Source organism: Camellia sinensis, chromosome 3 (assembly GCF_055761805.1).
Source record: "Camellia sinensis isolate YWXY chromosome 3, ASM5576180v1, whole genome shotgun sequence".
Taxonomy (NCBI): domain Eukaryota; kingdom Viridiplantae; phylum Streptophyta; class Magnoliopsida; order Ericales; family Theaceae; genus Camellia; species Camellia sinensis.
In genome coordinates, this window is record NC_138963.1 from 43,397,190 (window position 1) to 43,418,336 (window position 21,147).

Sequence of the window (21,147 nt, forward strand, 5' to 3'; positions counted from 1 at the left end):
CTCACCAGGTGGGCTGCTAAAGGGAATTTTGATGTCCTCGTCACTGTCATTTATGTCAACTCCCTCCCCGGGAAATTCAGAGTTGCTGCCACTATGTTGTGCTTCATTGATGTTAACGAGTTTGGGTGATGTGGTGTCTGGTTCATCACATTAGGGCTCCACCTTCAATGTGGTACGCTTGAACATTTGGAATTCTGTTTGGGTTGCGAAGAGCTCGCCGGCATTAACCTAAAATGGAAAAGTCATTTTAGTTAATGTACATATTTGAGTGGTGTCATGATGTGAATGTTTTGAACACCATTTAAAGGTCGTACCTCATTAAAACCAAGATCAGCCAACGATGTGGATCTCATCTTCTTGTGTAAAGTAGTTAGGTCCCACTTGTCACAACGAGGAATTGCATTGGGCTTGTGGAGTTGTAGGATGGTTGTGTGCTCACACAACCAGTACTTCAACAAACAACGAAGAGATATGTTATTTTGCTATTTCAGACCAATCTCGACAGTTGTAAACATTGACAACAGTGCCACGGATGTGAATTTAAACATTGCACAGGTGTGCATATAAACATTCACAACAATGCCACATGTCTGAGTGTGAACATTTACAACATTGGCACTGTTGTGCATGTTCACATTCACACATATGGCATTGTTGTGAATGTTCACAGTCACAACAGTGACACATATGTGAATGTTCATAGTTACAATAATGGCACCGATGTGAATGTTCATAGTTGGCTAGAGATGAAAACAATCGAGACCATGTGAATGTTAATATTTGGGAACATGGGTACTTACCATCAATAACATGACACAATCGGTGACTTTTACTAGCTTTTTGTTGTTCTGGGAAATGGAGGATGTAAGCGTTGTTCTAATTTGTTTGGCCCAATCATATTCTTACATTCTTTCCAATAGGACCATATGTGCATAGTAACCCCATCCTATTGTCTCGCCGCTTGTCGAGAAAAAAATTTTTTGGTATGCATACATACACACTAATCGTGCGACTTCTTCGTTGTCACCTTTCTTCTTGTCATTCAATGCCTCAGTCAAAAGGGTGCGTATCCATTTTGAGTTAAATCGGCTGACATTATTGCACTTTTTTTGTATAATGCCAGTCTTCGGTTTCGTACCATATGATATGCCCATTGGTTTGGTGCCATGGTCCACACCAAAAATCAACTTAATGTCGCTGTCGTGTATGTTCATCTTCTTCTCCCCAATGTAGAAGGCATCTTTTGATGCCTTGTACATCTGTAGAACATGCACAACAACATCATTGTACTTCATGCATTTATCAAGCTCGATCTCACTAGTTCTCAATGTATTTAATAAATGCCAGAAAGGTGTTTGTCACAGGTAACCGAGTTGTGCTTGTGTGAGTTTGGTGCTTTTCATTAATTTCACCAAGCCGGTCATGTTAGATTTATAGTTGACACGGCGCATATCAACATTGCTGCTAGTATTTGCATGTGGGCTTTCTTCATTAACATGATATTCACCTCTTTTTCGCTTTGAGATTTTTTTTTCTATGCAATGTCTGCAAAATAGAGCATAAAATTTAAGACAAGACTCATGCGCTTAGAATGGATAACAAGTGGTATATGATGCCAACAACATCAGTTATATGAACATTCAACATAATGATGTTTACAGTGATAGTTGGTGGATGTAAATATTCACAACGGTGCACATATGTGAATGTCAACATCTGGGTTAACAGACTGATATGCATATTCACATCTATCCATGGATGTGGAGTTCCACTGTCATAGCATAAACACAGTGTGCACAGTGTGTGTGTAAAGATCATTGTGTGTTGATACAACCATGAAAAACATTTAAGAACATGCTAATGTTAACCAAAACAGATCAATTTATGTTGTGAACATTCTCATTACTACTTTCGATGCCAATGCACAAACTCATTACAATCATGCAATGCCAATGTTATAGTTCAACCTCAAAATTGAAATGCAGTTTCAAACATGGAATAACAAAACTGATATGTTTCCTCTGAACACAGTGGTGAATATTCACAAAGTGTCTAATTAATTTACACATATTATGAATATTTACAACATAATTATATCTAACAACAACATCTCACACAAGCAAGTTAGATTATGATTCTTTGTTTGCATGCGCATGTTTACTATTGTTAACAACAACAATATTAGGGGCAAAAACAATAACAATATGAAATTACACACATTGTATGCATAGAAACAGGAGATATGAGTGGAAGTTCATATTGGTGCAATTTGAATAGGACATTCACATGATCAAAAAAAAAATAACAAAAGAATAACATCTGCAATATTTGGCTTGGCCCAACATATTGACTACGACATTCAATTTGAATAGGACATTTACATGAGCTTCCACATTTGTCAAATGCTAACCCAACATATCAAATTATATTATGAACATTCACACTTTTAATATAGATGACAATGCGTATACTTATTATAGTCATGCAATGCCACTGTTACAGTGCAACATCAAAATTGAAATACATTTTAAAACATTAAAGTTCACATGGAAATAACAAAAGTTCGACCACGATTCTTTGTTCATGTGAATGTTCAATAGTATCAACAACAACAATATTAGGGCCAAGAATAGTCTGAATGTTCACATATGAGTATCATACAACAACTCCACAATGGAAACAACTGTGTTGGTCCACATTTTTTCTCCATGTGAATGTTTACTACTATTAACATACAAGTTGTTATTGCAATTTTTTTTGGGGGTGAGGGTTTCACATTCAACGACTATTAGTGTCAATAACAACAATTAAACAACAATGGGAATAACAACAATAGTATGAACTTCACACATTGCACAAATTGGATTAATAAATTTGGTTGACAGTTGAAATTTAAAAAAAAAAAAAAAAAAAAAAACAGAGGATTACAGTTTGTATATAAGATTTGTGATGAACACTTACGTTTTTTCACCATTTTTGATGATTTGGGTTGACACAAATGAGACAATGAGATGGTGGTGATTCTGGTGAAACAACAGTAACAATGGGTAATAAGAGCGACAATACGATGGGATTCACGGTGTTTGTGACGCTTGCGTTGCCAATGATGCGGCGATAAGACGATGCAACAATGGCGGTTTCCAACGAATTGGCAGTAATCACCACGCGGCAATGATGGGCTTCACAGTGCTACTGAGGTTTGGATTGCAACAGATGGGACGATAAAACGATGTGACGATGTCGGATTTTGGTGATCGACTGTGATTATAGTGAAGAACAGAGCAGAGATGATGAGACGATGGGAGAGATGGAATGTTGGGGATTGATGACCTAGGGTTTGGGATTTTGAATGGGGAGATATATCCGACGAGATCATTGCTTAACTGATTCTATGTTTCAATTCAAACATACAGAAACGTGAGAGAGGCTTGAGGGGCTCTTTGGTCCTATTACATTGAATGAGATCTAATGGGATAATAAAAAAATGTTTGGATTTTATGGTATAAAATTCTTAGGAAGGGGATTTATCAAAAAAGCTCTCATTAAAAATAATAGGCTAATAATATATTTGTATAATGTTTTATGTTGAGAAATATAGAAAAACTTATAATTTATTGTACTTTTAAAAATTAATTATCAATTAATTAAAAAATTTATGACTTTAATTATTAATATTAATAAAATTTATCATTGATCTGTAATTATTTTTTTAGAGGTACAATGACATGTTATTTTCTTGAAAATATAAAGTTAAAAGAGATGAAATTTTAGGGTAAATAATATTTTTAATTAAATTTAATATTTTAGCTAAGGGCTTTGGTGAATTGTCAATTTTTGTATTACAAAAAAAATAAAAAATAAAAAATAAAATAAAAAAATCATTTATAAGAGATGAGAAGTGAACTACATTTTGCATAATATCATTGTATTTACAAAAATAAAAGGAAAGTGTAAATTTTTTAAAAAGGAAACATGAGTGTATAGTTGTTGCATGAAAATGTGGGACTTGTCATAAAAACAATTTTTGCTTTTATTTACTCTCTTCTTCTTCTTCTTCTATTTTTTTACATGATTATTTGGAGTAAAAAATTTAAATTATTCATCTAGTTAAACAAATTTATTGTAAAATTTATAAAGAATTATTTATTTTATTAATTATATTTTGTAATTATTATTGAAAGGGTTTTATTTATTTGATCAAAAAATATTCATGCCTATGTTTAGCAACATAGATTAAAGTTTTACAAATTTAAGAGATGACTTTCATATTGTCAAGAAGAGAGCATAAATATAATTCAGTCATACAACCTCAATAAGTTATCAAGTGATGGACGACATCATAGAAACAACTTTGAGCTTAAATTGGATTACAATTTCAGCCAAAATCATTCTTACCCAGCCAATGAAATTTAAGAATTATTTTTGGGTAAATTCTTAATTTTACACACACATGTACAACATTATAGTTTGTAGTTGGCTAATTTCCATGATTTGTTTTATGAATGAATCTCTACTATTTTGTCAAAAAATAAAAAAAAAAAACAAACACCCCAAACCAAAACAAAACAAAAACAAAAAACTAAGGTAAAAAAATTCCATGGCTAATTCCAACATAAAGCCAGGGGATTAGGAATTCAGATTGTTAATCATCCCTCTTCCCTGACCTGTATATGTATATTTATTGTGAAATTAAATGATTAGTGTGCGACAAACTTATTTATCAAATTATGTTAAAGCATGATTGCTAATCACATTTCTTAAACACTTACAGAAAACAACGTATTTTTTAACGTTAAGTGAAAAACATGATACACGCTTTAACATAATTTGAGATATAAGTCAATTTATACACTAGTTACACAAATTGGTCCGAACATCCAGTAATTAAAAAAAAAAATTTGAATTAAAAAAACACCTAGTGCACCAACCCAAGAAGGGGGGATTGAAAGCCTAGTGTGCAAACAAACATTTAAATAGATCTTGCCACAAGGAGGCAGGAGATTGGGAAGGGATGGAATGGAGAAAGAAATGATATATACACAAAATGCTATATTATATAATAACTACCAAATCTTCACCAGACACCAAAGAGTTAATCTAGAAGGTTTTGGCACCAAAAGAAAAAAAAAAGTTTGGGTAATTGGGAAACAAGAGTGAAAGGGGCAACGGGGTAATTACATGTGATCTATATTCTTCGACCACCCAAGATTCCCAGCTGCAGTGAGCATCGAACCATACTTGGTGAGCTGTCAATAATAATCATCTGACTCAGTGTCATAGTAGTCATCGTAATCCTCCTCTTCATCATCATCCTCATCTTCATCATCCTCATCCTCATCCTCATCCTCATCATCATACAATATATTATCCTCGTCCCAGAGCGGACATGAGCACGTCGCTGCCTTGTTCTTCCACTCAGCTCCACAAGTATAGCAAAACTCAAAACCACACCTACAAAAATCAAGCTCACCTATTAGATACAAAAGGTGTGCAAATATGATAACGGAAACTGTAACATGGTTCTTTTTTTCCTTCCTAACAATTTAATTTCTGAAGTACCCATGATGAAGATGAGATGAGGAAGACAATTGAGGGTTAACTAAACAGTGAACTCCTACAACAAAATCAACTAATAAAACAACCCTAAAATGAATTCCTTCATTGTTTCAGATTTTCGCAGCATTTTCTCATGGAAACCAACATTGAACAATTTGGCAACTAAAACAGAATATACTACTACATTATTTCCTGGAAAATTGAATCCGGTGGGAAAGAAACAGTAATGGCATCAATTGCCACGTGTATTTAAGTCCAACCCCTCCCCTAATCTCAAAGCACAATTAAAAGAAAAAAAGGAGAAACATTTAACCAACAATTTACCAATTCATGCAAATTGATGAACATGGAATAATTGGTCAAAAAATTGCTGGAAGCAGAATCAACAAGTAATAGAGCAAAGAAATGGCCCTCTCTCCTCTCCCTCTTCTAATGAGTTGTGACCTAAATTTTGATGGAGTTAACCATGTGAGATCATCTTTGGTCAGTTAATATTGGATTAACTACACCATGCAACCTTGGTCCAATGGTCAACTTCTTAGTAATCATGTAAGGTTTGTTTCCTGCTACACAAAATAAAGCATATGCAATTAATCTCTCATTGAAGCAACAACCAGAACCTGTGAATCCACGCAGCTCCCAAACTCCATGAAGACGGAAACTGAAAGAATGAAATAGATCACCAAACCATGACCTCGTGATGGGAACACATGGTAATTTCCATTTACCAGGCAATTTAACAGGTGAACAAGTCGCTGTGAAATCAAATTAACTACAAAGACACATAAATAAGCTATTAAAGCCACAAACTCTTGCAAATTCGGGCACATAATCAACAACAATAGTGCAGGATTACTAAAGCCTCGTTTGGCAAGTGGTGATTTTAGCCAAAAAGTTAAAAAGTCATTAAAAAAATCAAAAAGCCAACAACCTATACCAAAAAGTCAAAGATTCCTTTTTCTCTCTACTTTTTGCACATCTTTTCAAAAAAATCAAAAAGTAATCCCAAACATACTTGTTTTTTTTCCATCATATTTTAGCGAAAAAGCCAAAAAGTTACTAAAAAAGCATGTTCCCAAATGAGGCCTAAGAAAAAATTTAAAAAATCAACGCATAAAACCAAATTAGAAAGTAGACTAGGGTGTATGGTTTTCAGAAGAAAGATCAAAACCGACTGTGGTAACTGTAAATATTTATAAGCATGATTATCTTGAGTATTAGCTAAAAGATCAAAACCAATGATTGTACATGGGTCAACATAGTTATGAAGGAATACATCAAAAGATAGCCTTAGTGAGTTTCTAACTAAAACAAAATATATAGCTGGATTCTCCGTATTAAATAGATGCTGGAAGGATGAATGTCGCATGCACAGCATGGCTATTCAATGGATTCGTGAAATAATCAATAAGGTTCAGATGCATAAATAATTAGCCGTATAGAAGTGCTACCATAAATAACAGCTATGATCTGATATTGAAGCCATAAATACAATCTTATTCTGCAAAAGTTGGGAAGATACTCAAATTTACTCCTTTTTAAATATAAAAAAAATTATAAATAACTGGAAAGAAATCATGCACCTGCAAGTCATATGGTAGCACCCCGCAGCAAGTTCAATCATATGGTTGCACTTTACACATTGACGCCACAGGTTCCGATCTGCAAGAGTCTTCAGCTTTGCATCCTCTACAGGGGGAAATGGATTTTCCCTTTTGTAGTCAAGGCAGCTCTTCTTGGTATGCCATGGAACTTTGCAATTGATACAGAAGAGGCCTTGACATTTTGTGCATTTCCTGACTCCGGATTGTTGAACGAGTAATGTCAACTGCGAATATTCCAAAACCTCACTTTTCGACATTAAGGCTGAGCACTTGGGATATGGGCAATAAATTTTCTCAGTGGCTGGAATGGAAGCTTCCTTAATGCGCTGGTTCATAATCTCAATTAATTTACGAGTCAAAAATTTTCTGCAGCTCTCGATTTTCAGTTCAGAATTACAGCCTTCGTGAGGGCATTTGGGCAACATTCCATGAAGCAACTTCACTTCTACATGCTGTTTCATACAAGAAAAGCAATAACGATGCAAACAACCATCAACTGCAAACATCTGACCAACATCCACGTCCTCTAAACAAATTACACAAGTCTCGTGCATGTTCTTGGCAGAACTAGATTCAGAAGGCCTGTTGACCTGAGAAACTATTGCCTCTCGCGCAAGCTTGAATGCAAATTTCATATCATTCCGGGCTACAAGAGATGGGGCAGAGTACACAAATTTTTTTTGAAGTAGGGTCACCTGGCTAACTAATGTTGCAATCTTCCGTTGCTTGGGTGGCCATCGACCAATAACCTGCATTGACCAATACAGTTTGTTATCTCGTATTTATAACTGGTTCCAGTACGATGGCACAAAGCATACGTTGCTGAAACATTGTAAACAGTCCAAAGATGACGAGAGAATCACACAAAAGACAGGCAAATACCCAGCTTTCCAATAAAAATGCTCTGAACCTTTATTTAGAAAAAGGCAGAGCAAGTATATTAATATAATAATATAAAATCACAAAATAAATCTGAAGGGAAAGGAGAAATTAAGGATCATTATAAGCACAATTTGACCATTGATACAGAAATTCTAAAACTTAAAAATACTACTTCACCATAAAATTGTCATAAAAGAGAGTTATGGGCAATTAGAGTCGAGAAAAAAATTTGCAGAGAAGTTTTTGAGTTCATTGTTAGTTGGACAACAGAAAAACAGAATCATCTTCTATTATTTATCAAAAAGAAAAAAAATAGATTCATCTTCTATTCTCATTTCGCGCACTGCAGATTACATACAGGGTTCCAGTTTTTTGACTAGGATGTTGTTATAAGCTTCTTGTGTCTTGGGTTGCACCCAAATTTTGGTGCACTTACAGTGAATACCACATACCCAAAAGAAAAAAGAATAAAAAGGAGCTACAAGAAACCGAGAAAGACAAGATAACTTTCTTTCAAACCATCAATATGAACGAATTTAGCCTTACATAGAAACCAAAACACAATGTTGGAAATCAAGTTCTAGTATCTCCTCCCTTTCAATATTGAAATAGAGGAAGGGCCCCTAACAAACACAAAATGAGAAATAGGGCTCACAACACTCAAAATCAACGGAGAAATGAGTTGAAGGGTGAACCAAAAATTTCAAACTTTATAACAACATGATGCAATGGATAAGCTAGGCATCCTCCCCAAGCGAAGTACACCACAAAGACTCCCGGATGTGATGAGAAGTAAGCAAGGGTTCCCTTGCTTTAATGGACGAGGGTGGGTAAGAAGCTAATCCAAACAAGAAAATGCTAAGGAACTTGATACACATGAACATTAATTGGTAAAGGGATGGAACTAGTAAATACTATGATTACAAGAAGAATCAATATTATTTGTTTATAAGAAACTAAGATGGGGGGAAATCTAGGAAAATTGACTGAGCAATAAATAAATTCTGGTATCTTGAAAAGAGAAACATATGAATGGAAAGGAATAATTGTAGATAAAAATTTAAAATAAGAAATGGTACAAATTAAAAAAAGATAATTATATTAGTGAAACTGTTCGGAGAATTGTCACTAAAAAAGCCAAAAAGCAACTTTTTTAGTAATTTCCCAAACAAATTAGCTTTTTTAGATTCTAAAAAAAGCCAAAAAGCTACTAAAACAGCCAATGTCATAATAACATTTAAACATGAAACCAATATTAGCCAAATAGATTTATTTCTTATGAGGAGAGTTGATAAAGGAATATGTAAGGATTACAAAGAAATAGTAGGAGAGCCACACTACACAAAATATGTTAACAATAGTAGATGTATGAATTAGGAAATATAAAAGAGGATAAGTAAGCGTGTAGGCACCCACAAATTAGATGGTAGAGATTAAAAGGGGAAATTTTAGCACTCTTTAAGAACAAATTGATTAAGGAAAATGGACTAAAAATGAAGAAACTAATTCTATGTGGTGTGAGATGACTGTTGTATTAAAGAAGTAGCAAAAAAGAGCCTTGAAGAATCTGAGGGGAATGGGTTAACCATATAAAGAAACTTGGTGGTTAATTGAAGAGGTTCAAAAAGCAATCAAAACAAAAGGAGTTCGTCACAAAGTTTTCTGCACATGTAGGAATAACAAAATTTTTGTACGATATAAAGTTACTAAGACCAAAGCTAAGGAAGCATTCAAGCAGGTTAAATTAAAGGTTTAAGATGATCTTTATCTTAACTTATATATATATATATATAAACTTGTCAAAATAAGAGAGAGAGAGAAAATAGAGACCCGGACTATGTCAAGTGCATTAACAGAGAAGATTAAAGAGTGATAGTTAAGGAAATATGAGATCAAGAAATGGTGGAGAAGTTAATTGGAAAAGTATATAATGAAAACCACTCAAGAAACTTGTGTTTGGGAGAATTAAATAAATCTAGTAGTAATATTAATTAGAAATTCTTTCACAAGATCAGATTAACAAAGGTAAAGAATGCTATGAGGAAGATGAAAGTGGGAAAAGTTGTAAGAACAGAGGGAAATACCCATTGAAGTTTGGAAGTGTTTGGGTGATGAAGGGACAATTAGTTTACTAATTTGTTTTATAAGATTTTGAATTTTAAGAAAATGTCTAATGAATGGAGAAAAAGTACATTATTTCTTTCTAACAAACAAGAACGACATATTCAAAGCTACACTAATTATCGTGGTATTAGGCATTGAAGAGATGAAAACATAAGACAAGACAACGGTTTCAAAAAATCAATTTGGTTTTCATGTATAGGAGATTTACTATGGAAACTATTTTTCTACTTAGGCATTTAATGTGAAAATAAAGAAAAAAGAACAAAAATTTCCACACGGTGTACCTAATTTAGAAAAAAACATATGATAGGGTCCCTAGAAAAATAATGTAGAGAGTTTTCCAGAAGAAACGAGCACTGGTTTAGACAAATTGATGTATTGAAAGACATGCACGATGGACTCGTGTCATGACTAGTGTAAAGACATGTACAATGGACTTGTGACTAGTGTAAGAAGAATTGTAGGGGGAGAAACAAGTGAATTTACAATACATGAATGACCAACACCAAGTATTTACCTTTTTTGCATTAGTTATGAATAAATTTATTAGGAATATTCAAGAGGATATCCCTTGATATATGTTGTTTACAGACGATTTAGGTTAGTTGATAAACAGGAGAATGAGTAAACTTTTACGCTAGAATTATGAAGAGATATTTTAGAAACTAAACACTTTAGGTGAAGCATGACTAAGCAAGAATATGAAGGGTAGCTTTAGAAAAAGTACAAATAGGGATAATGGTTGAACAAAACTTGATGGGCATGAGATACCTAAGAGTGATTATTTTAATATTTTGGGTCAATTATACATAGAGATTGATTGAGAAGGGTATGATCCATAGATTTAGGGAGAGATGAATGAACTGCAGGACTGCATTAGGAGTGTTGTGTGATCGTAGGATTCCTATAAAGTTGGACAGAAAATTTTATGGGACTGCTATGATACCTGTTATGATGTATGGTTTTGAATGTTGAGAGGTAAAGAAAAAACATGTTCTAAAAATGAGTGTAATTGAAATGAAAACATTAATATAGATGAGTATTGTTACAACAAAGGACGTTAAGAAATCAATCTATTAGAAGGAAGTTAAAATAGCACAACTTCAAGATGAGACGATGGAAAAATGATTGAGATGGTATGATTACAGATCAGCTTCATAGACCATTAACCAGCTTGTAAAGAGGGGTGATTTGATCAATGCGGAGGGTGAAACAAAATAAAAGAAAGCCTAGGGGAATTCATGTTGAGCAGATACAAAAAGATATGATCTGCGTTACATGAACTCGGCTGTTTTGGGGGGGAGTATTCGTGTCAACACTACATGCTACGAGTGTGGGTGTGGAATCTAGATCAGTTCGATCTCGCTCGGACACGGCCAACTCAAAGAGGAAGGTGTGCGTACCTTACAGAGAAGTTCGACCTGTGAGTTTATGGCTCAGAAATGAAGTTCGATCAATGCCGGTCGGTGATGATGTTGAAGTTCTTGATCAGAGTTGGCATCAAAATTTAATTAGATTTGAGTTCGATCAAAAATTCGACCATTTGAGAGATAGGGTTTGAAGAATCAATCAGATCTGACTGTTCTATTTGAGAGAGAGGCTTTGATTTGAGAGGTAGCAAAGTTAGGGTTTATGTGAAACTGCAACAAAAGAGAGGGTAGACGGAGAGACGGAGAGAGTGAGTATCAAGTCCTATCACCTTGTGAAAATATGAGAGAGAGAGAGAAAGAGAGAGTTGTGTTACATAGACTCTTTAAACTAAATCAAATACCCGTGTCAGACACCCGACACTCGGACAAGGGCATGGGATATGTATCCGATACTTTCCATTGGGTATTCGCATATATGTATAATTAACACTACCTTATATGTAACATGTGTTCTGTAATTGTTATAAAATACCTTTTTGACGTTGTATGTTACATATAGTACTATTTTATCTCACATAATAGATTAAAAATATAAAAATATGACTATCCTTAAATTTGAAATTTGATGAGTCTGACCTCTAGATATGCACCCGACACCCGTATCCGAGTCCATGTAACAAAGAGAGAGAGAGAGAGAATCCACGTCATTGCTATTATGCGTAGAGAAGTGGAATTGAGTAGGCAAACCATTAATTGATACAATTTACTTAATTGATATATTAACTTTGCTCAAATAAATATGCGAATATAGTAAAAATAAATAAAAATAAAACTAAGCTTAAAAAAATTAATTGATTTGTTAACTAGGTAACCTAATTATTTAGGGCGTGTTTGGTAATATTTATATTTACAATTTTTAGTTTATATTTATAGAAATTTTAAAAATTGTAAACAAAAACTCTCATTTATAAAAAATATTGGTTTCATTTGTTCATTTTATTTATTTATTTATATTTTCATTTCTTCTTTCGCCCACTCTTTCCGACTGCCACTCATTATTGCACATCAATACCATTGACAATGATCTCCAACCACCACCTCCCTCAGCCGCCAACCACCTTCTATGGTTACCTTCAGCTACCATCGAACACCATCTTTGACTGTCAGCAACCGCTTTCAACCATCACTTCCCACGACCGCCAACCACCTTCGACCACCGCCAACCACTTTCGACCACCACCTCCCACGGTCGACAAACACCTTCGACGGCCAACAAATACCTTCAACCACCATTTCCAACAGTCAACAATCACCTCTCGTAACCCCCTTTCACTTGCTTTCAAAACAAAATTTAAAAAAACTTGTCTAACAAACATGTTTTTTGTTTTTGTTTTACCGAAAATAAACATAAACGTGTTTAATGTTTTCTGTAAACTAAAAAAAGTGAAATGTTACCAAATTATACCTTATTGTCATGATTCATGAATTGATAAGTGATATTAAAAAAGTATTATTAGTTAATCAATAAATTATTGGCAATTGGGAATCATAAATATTTATTAATTGATTAATTATCTAATAGATACATTATATTTCATATTTCCGTACACATATCAAATTTTTTAGCTAAGTCCCTGAATCCTATAATTAAAAAAATGGGAGAATATGACTCTTGGACACGTATCTGTATCTGACACTTGTGCTGAGTCCATGTAACATAGGATATGACTAGCTTAAACTTAACTGAGGGCATAAAATTGAATACAACCAATTGGAGGAAAGGAATCCATATAGCTAACCCCAAAGGTTGAGGCTATGAAGTACGAATACGGGTACGAGTACCGGTACTGGTATGATACAAGTACATCGATACGATAAAATTCAAAAAAAGTAGGATACGGGTACGGCTTGGAACGCTTGTAAAAAAAATATTTATTTTTAATTTAAAGTAATGTAAAAATTAATTAAATAGTTTAATTTGTTAAGATCCAACCTATATTAACATTTAATGCCAAAAGTAATGGTATATATCAAAATTAAATGTCAATATATTAAATAATTTACAAACCATAGTTTAATTTTAAAATCATGCTAAGCATAAAACTAAAAATAAAAAAGAAATCTAGTGAAAAGAATTTTATCTCTGTAGTAGAAGAAAATATTATTTCAACTGAGGTATAGTACGACTTAGGTATATACTAGGTACGTCTGGGTACGGCAAAAATTAAAAAAAAAAATTTGGGTGCGTGATTCGTGTACCCGGTACGTATGCAGAAGTACCATATGAGGTACCATACGCCAGTAAGTACCCAGTACGGGTACGGCATGTTTTTCAAAGTACCCATGCTTTATAGGGTTGAGGTTATGAGATGAGCAAGAGGACCAACAATTGTTGCACAAAGGATGAAATAGCAAACAAGGACCCAAACAACAAAAATCCAACCAAAAACCTCATTAAGTACCCTTGCACCCATCGAAAATTTGATGTTTGAAAATCCCCAACATTGAAGAACTTCCAAATTCATATGTATGTAATTAGTGTTGATTCGTCTTTAAATGCCGGTCATCTTGCAATAAAACCGTAGACTTAATAAAATGGTTGCCTCTAAGATTTTTTATTTTTTTGATAAATAAAATTTATTGAAGAATAGCATCAAGAAGATGCTAAAGAATACAAAAAGACACCCCCAAAAAAGAACATTAGCCAATTACATCATTAAGGAAATCTAAAAAGGTAAATAAATCAGGATCCATACGCCCTGACACCTAACCACACAAGACTCTCAAAAACCTATCTTCTAACCAAAAAGCCGAATGAGCAATTTCTTGAAAAATACGCCGTTTTCACTCCAACCACAACAAACATATTAAGCACAGAGGGGCCAAAGCCCAAGCCAGGTAGGCATATATATCGTAGCCTTTTGATAGCTCAAAGGTATATGGTTCACATTATCGTGACTTCTTTTTTTGATACCTAAGAATAGAGGTAGTGAGATTTAAGGGGCACGGGGTGTTGTAGTTGGGATTGGAACTCAACTATGGGGATAAACAATGGCCTTAACACTGGACAAAACCCTCTGCTCACAGTGTCATGACTCCAAAGTTTAACAATTTGGCTAGTAACTTCCTTCTAAAAGCAAACTACACGCATTCAACTTGGTGGCTTCAATTAAATTTGATATACCCAAAACACAAAAATTAACATAATGCTCAAAAAGGGATGAGCACAAATTAACAAAAAAAATTATAATGTAAAGTTTAACTCTTTCCTTCTAAGACAATGCAACTATTTGAAGCAACTGATCCACAGTTGCATGATTGAGTCACAAATTGCACGTTTTTTAGTCAATTCTCATGTTCAGGTGACATATATCCTTTGTATAAAAAAATCTATGTTCCCAAGTCTGATGATGATCTCTTTGACTATTTGGCATTATTTGACATTTGTTGGCTTCTACTAAACAAGAAATAAAGGAACCCAAAAAGCTACAAAGAGGGAAAAAAATTTCATACAAGGGTGACCTTGTGTTGATCAAGTGTGCTCTCTAGTGATTGATATGGGAAGCTGCACCAATATTGAATCTGGAGATGCTGTGAAGAAATTTGGTTTGAAAGTGGAGCCACATCCTGAGCTTATCACATGGCATGAATTACCAATACCAAACCTAATATTGATAAGTATACCATGTGACATTCAACATGGGCAAGCTCAAAGAGGCGGCAATATGTGATGTTCTACCTCTTAACCTCTGTCATATTCTTTTGGGTTGTACATGGGACTATGACGCTGTATGTATTGGATGTACCAATTCTTTCTTTTATTGATGACGCAAAGAAATACACTCTTACTCACATCACCAATTTCAGAGCCATTAAATTAAAGAAAAATTCCGTTGATTCAGCGTGTTTCTCTTTCAGATGGGATACTTGGACATGCTCCTAACTTGGCAGAATCGAGCCTTATTTAACAGAGGAGAATTGATGGTACAACACTTCACTAGCTAGAGGCATGTTATATGCTTTGGAAGCCTAGTATGAAGCCTGTGGGTCCAGTGTGGACTGAAGGCTTTTTGGTCCAATAAATATAATTGGTAGACTTTTATTATTAGCAGTAGTATTATTTAGTTAGCATTTAAATAAATATTTGCTTAGGATATTTGATTATGTTTCCAAATAATGACAAGATCTAGTTTCCTAACTAATTAAATTAGGGCTTTTGGCCTATAAATATTAGGCTTTGCTTTGTGTTATTTAGATTGGGTTTAATAATGTTAAAAGTGTGTTAAGGTTGTGGCCGTTTTGTGTTCTTCTCCCCCTTTTCCTACTATGTTTTACATCATCAAGTCTCTAAGGAGGTGAAAAGAACCAGTCTCAACAAAGCTAGAGAACAAAGCAAACTAAAAAATTGTCATGAATGATGAATGAGCATCAACTGCACCTCCTCCTCTATGAGAGAAGTATCACAGTTACACCATGTCATCAAACTAATGCGGTGTAATTAACCAATCATTTTGCAGAACTATGCCCATCTGGCATACACATTATTTGATATCCAAGTCAACAAGAAATAAGGAGGGAAGACAGGATGGACTTTACCTCATTAGTAGGCCACCAATTTTCTCTCTCCATAATCACCTAAAATTTCTCTAAAATTGATCACTGTGGAGTCATTTCTTGCTACAATTCTGAAACTGTAGGAGACATACATTTTCTCCTCTTTATCCTCATCTTTTAAAAACTATGAAACCCTAGTAATAATATAGAGCAGTGATTGTCATTGATGAAGCAGCATGTGTAGTTGGTGAACCAAAAAGAACACTATAACAATCTTGGAGCTACTTAACAAGGTTGGTTTCTCCCCGTGTATATGTGTTTAATCCTTGTAATTGATCTGATGGTATTTTTTACATCATCAAAATACTTGTCCCTTCTATTATTTCTTTAGGAACATGAATTTTTTTATAAGGCAAACATATACATATAAGGCCCCGTTTGTTTTTAGAGGTAGAATGGAGGAGATTCATAGTAAGGGGATTCGTAGTGAGGGATTAAGTAAAATTGTGTTTGTTTTGATGATAGTTGTTAGTGTAGGAATTGTTAAATTATTTTTATATAAAATAATAAAACAAATAAAAAAATATAAAAAATTAAACATTAATGTTTAAAAAAAAATTCCCAATATGTAACAAATAAAAAAATTTCTAATCTCCTCACTATTTTTCTAATACCACCTCCATCTCCACCTCCACCTCCACCTCCACCTCCACCTCCTCCATCCCAATCCCCTTTCCAACCTCCATCTTAATCCCCTCCTCCATCCTAATCCCTTTCTCAACTCTACAAACAAACACAACACTAAATAACCCAACCTCCATCCTAATTTCCTCCCATCCATTACACCCCAAAACAAACGGGGCCTAACAAAGCATTGTATATGCATAATTTGTTGCGAAATCCCAAACATAAAGGCCCTGTTTGGTTGAGTTCTGAAACTATGTAACTGTTCAGATTTTTTATTTCAAATTTTGATTTCTTGAAAAAAAAAAAATTCCCTTTCATCTACATCAATATTTTTTCCACGGTTACAACCATTATTTCTGTACAAGCATCATGTATGCATAGCCTTCTAGTTCAGTTAAAGAGAAAAGGCAAAAAATATATCAGCAATATATGACCATATCCCATTCCCAAATTCTTGAAAATCAATTCACCAGTAAAACTTTAAAAAAAAGCACTTGTTCTCAAATTATTGCATGAATAAAAACAACACTACATACTCCTCCCAGTACAAATACACAAAAATCAGCCATCATTTCTTCCATTATTTATCTGCAGATAGCTTTAAAAGCTGCCCTCACAGCTTAATTAGCTATTTCAAATGCTCCATCACAAGGATTGCAAATCAATGCTCCACTAGTGCCACTATTGATTATAGAAAATTCTATGTACCTAAAAAATTTGTCAAGAAAAATACCATGAATGAAGTGTGGTTGAGATTTAATTGTTGTATTGTGAAGTCTATGTACAGAATGAATCCAACCCACACATTGATGTTTCTGGATAAAATCCAGAATAAAAAATTTGAGTATATAGTATTATTGATTAAGTATTATTTTGAAAAAACTAATGCATAAGTCAAAAAAAGCACTTGTTCAGGTGACTATAAATACCAAGATGGGGTTGAGCCAAAAAAATGGTGGTTTGAAAGAATGATACATTAAAACAACCCAAAATACAGTAGCTAGCATGCTTCCACAGCACCAAAAAAGTAAAAGATGCTTCAGCATCACTAAAATAGAATATAAAAAAAATATATATTACACACAAAAGTGTGAAGGCATATTGGGCAAAAAACGATGACAGTATGAGCATCACGGAATCATCACCAAGAAGCAGCTTTACACTCTTATATTATAAACTTCTACTATATTGTACAGATTGGCATAAGGTCTTTCTTTATGAATGAATGAAAGAAAATCTGTGCAGCTCATCATCCGTCCCCACAAACCCACACCAACAAGAAGAAAAAAAATTGCTCTTTCTTTGTCCTCTCCGCTTAAAGTTTGCTGGAAAAAGTAAATTTACAAGTTAATGAAAGTATATACATTTGGAAATTGTCCTCCACTTCAAGAATAAATAGCTACATACACATCCACTACGCCCATGTGTCTCTCCAGGATGCAGCCCCCCATCCATCACTTCTTTGGCTCCCCTCCCACCAAAGCTCCTTTTTGAAATTTGAAAAGGCAGATCATACAACTTGTCCTACAAGTGACCCATCCAACAGTTGGTGTCCCCACCTATCCTACTCACCTGGAATGTGTTGCCTACACAAGCCACTTCCCTCCCCATAGCAAACGCCTCTTCTTTTTTTTTTTTCTTTTTTCTAATTTTCTTTTTTGTATAAATCCATGGCAAGCGCCTCTTTGTTCATCAACAACCCTAGAATTTGAGAAATTATTTAGTAGGTCCAACCTAAAGAACACGCGGTTTGTCACTTTCCCAAAACACCATCCATGCTTTCCCAACTGTGCTCTCTGTGTCTTCCTCTTTCCCACAAAGTAACCAGTAAAAATGGCACTTTCAACTTCTCCAAAACACTGTCTATGCTCTCCCAACTGTGCTCTCTGTGTCTTCCTCTTTCCCACAGAGAAACCAATTAAAGTGGCACCTTCAACTTCTCCAAATATAAGTGAAGAGAAATGGTGTCATGGTATTGAAAAATGAGAGGGTGAGTGGAAGGCATTTTCCACTGAAATTCCCCTTGGTGATGGATTGGTGATTTTGCTAGACAGTGAAAATGGAAATTCGGTGCGAGACAATTGAAAAGGAGAAGAAAGGGGATTAGGCTAGGAGTGAGTGGTGTTTTTGAGAAGTCATTTTTGCCATCTCTCTCCTTTTTTCTTTTATTTATTTTTGAATTCCTCTATTTTCCATCGATTCCCATATGGTGTGTGACGGCATTGGAAGTTCCTATCCATTTCAAAACTAGAAGGGGTTTGGGTGCAAGCAAGTGTTCACAAACCTCAAGGAAAAAGTTGTTGCTCAAAACTCTAAGGCCATGTTTGTTTGAGCGGACTGGATTAGTATTCTCATGACTGATAGTCCTAGGACTACCAATCCGTTGGATTATATATCCTATCTTAACTAATAGTCAAGTTTAAAATAATTAATCCGTACTTCAATTGTTTAACCAAATATCGGATTAATAATTTTATTGGACTATTAATTCAATCCCAAGCTCATGTCCACCCAAACAAACATGGCCTAATTGCACTAAAAATGGAGGTATTGCTTGTCTCGTCATTGATTGGGTATACCCTTATTAACCACTCTTTCCCAACTGATCTTAGGCCTTGATATCAAGATGCTCCACAATGTCAAGTCTTATAAAGAAGCACACAGCGCCACATATAGCTATATATATAGAAGAAAGGTTTTACACGACCTAAACTCAAATCATTTAGTTATTGAGCAATAAATTCAGGGCCAAAATTATCCAAAAACACATCTCCATAGATAATGCAGCATGTTTTTTTAACATCCATAACTTGAAACAATAATCATAAGGGGGAAAAAATGCAAATGAAAACTCACAAATTGGTAGAGGGGATAGCAGTCGCAGAAAAACACGATCCTCTTCAAATCCAAAGCAATGGCCGAATTTAAGCCTTCAATCAAAGCCTTGGCCTCGGCAGCCTGACGATTCTTCCCATTCCCAATCAGAGGCTTCCTCAACTCGAAAATCAATTCGTCTCTGGAATCGCAAATCGCGACTCCAATCCCAGCCAACGAGACATTCGAACCACTGACTCTCTCCTCGCTCACCAAACCCTTGAAATAAACCCTAAAAGTCTCGGAAGCTGCCGCATTCGCGCCTCCTTTCGACGAGCCCTCCCCGAAGGGCCGCTCGAAATTCTCGCCGAACTCTTCCCACTCGTCCTCCGGCATGAGCTCAATCTCGGAAGCGACTTTGTAGTCGTGGATTCGGCGGAAGAGATCATTTTTCGCTTTCTTCATCTCGGCCTCCGTGATTATGCGATCGCGACATTCGCGCTCGAATTTCTCCAGCTCTTCGGTCTGGAGAGAAGAAAAGTTGAAGACTTTGTCTTCATCGTCGTTAGTGATCAATTGAGGTGGAGGAGCGGAGGCGGAGGCGGAGGCGGAGGCGGAGGCGGAGGAAGGTTGGAGGGAAAGAGAGGCGGTGATGGCTTCCTGGATTTGGAGTCGGAAAGCCAGGTCGAGGTCGGACTCGAGGACTTGCGCGGCCATGAGCTCGCAGCGTTGCTCGGCGGCGATGAGGTGGAGGTCGTCGTCTGGTTCGGCCGGAGTTGTAGTAGTAGTGGTCGTCGTCGTCGCCATTGTCGATTCCAGAGATTGGTGTCTCTGAGGGAGAGTGAATGCGTATAGGTGAGATGCGGGAGAGTGTGAACGCGTGTGATTGAGAGTGACGCGTATTGGTTGGTTAAGTTTCCAGGCAATGCTAGTATCCTAACACTTCGGGCGTTTGGTGGAGCTTTTTTGATCTAATTTATGGTTTTTAGCTTTTAAAAAGTTATTTTGAATTGTTTAGTTAAATTTATTTCAAATATCTTCTGATTCTAACAACTTATTTTAAGTCAAAAAAGTTGATTTTGATAAGCTGTTTGTTTCTGATTATCAGCTTCTACTGTGGACATGTTAATTCACGGTTATACTCTTAAATTTTTTTATTTTTTATTTTTTTAAAAATAGAAAAAGATTCAAATGGACTATAAAATATTATTATTATTTTTTATGAAAAAAATAGACAAATAGTGAATAATAAAAAATAAAAATTAATTGAAAAAACTATTTCACAACTTATTTAACAAACGCTACTCAGCAACTTAAATCTATAATCTAACAGCTATACCAAACAAATTAACAACTTCTGATTAAAGTCATAATCTATAATCTGTTAAGCTATAATCTATAATTTATTTTAACAGCTACACCAAACAGCACCACTATTTGGTAGCTTCTCGTTTGGCAACACCTTCTGCTTTAATCCCAAAAAAAAAATTAAAAAGCGACTGTAAGTATTAGGGGTGACGTCGGTCTGAACTTTCAATTTGTCATCCACCTGTCAG

General features: G+C 35.0%; 1 protein-coding gene across 1 annotated transcript; it reads right to left on the minus strand.

Moving 5' to 3' along the window:
* Positions 1 to 5,034: 5,034 nt before the first annotated feature.
* LOC114269852 (E3 ubiquitin-protein ligase RSL1) lies at positions 5,035 to 20,540 on the minus strand. The gene is made up of 3 exons (XM_082919637.1): positions 19,634 to 20,540; positions 7,140 to 7,909; positions 5,035 to 5,451 (listed from the first exon to the last, which is right to left on the minus strand). Exons 1-3 carry the CDS (start codon positions 20,396 to 20,398, stop codon positions 5,250 to 5,252), a joined length of 1,737 nt encoding a protein of 578 aa, XP_082775763.1. The 5' UTR covers positions 20,399 to 20,540; the 3' UTR covers positions 5,035 to 5,249.
* Positions 20,541 to 21,147: the final 607 nt, after the last annotated feature.

Excerpts from the sequence above, each read along its gene's own strand:
- LOC114269852 (XM_082919637.1), bottom strand. The coding sequence starts at position 20,398 with ATGGCGACGACGACGACCACTACTACTACAACTCCGGCCGAACCAGAC. Across the intron at positions 7,910-19,633 it reads GCTATCCCCTCTACCAATTT|GTTATTGGTCGATGGCCACC; the intron begins GTGAGTTTTCAT and ends TGGTCAATGCAG. Across the intron at positions 5,452-7,139 it reads TGCTACCATATGACTTGCAG|GTGTGGTTTTGAGTTTTGCT; the intron begins GTGCATGATTTC and ends TGATTTTTGTAG.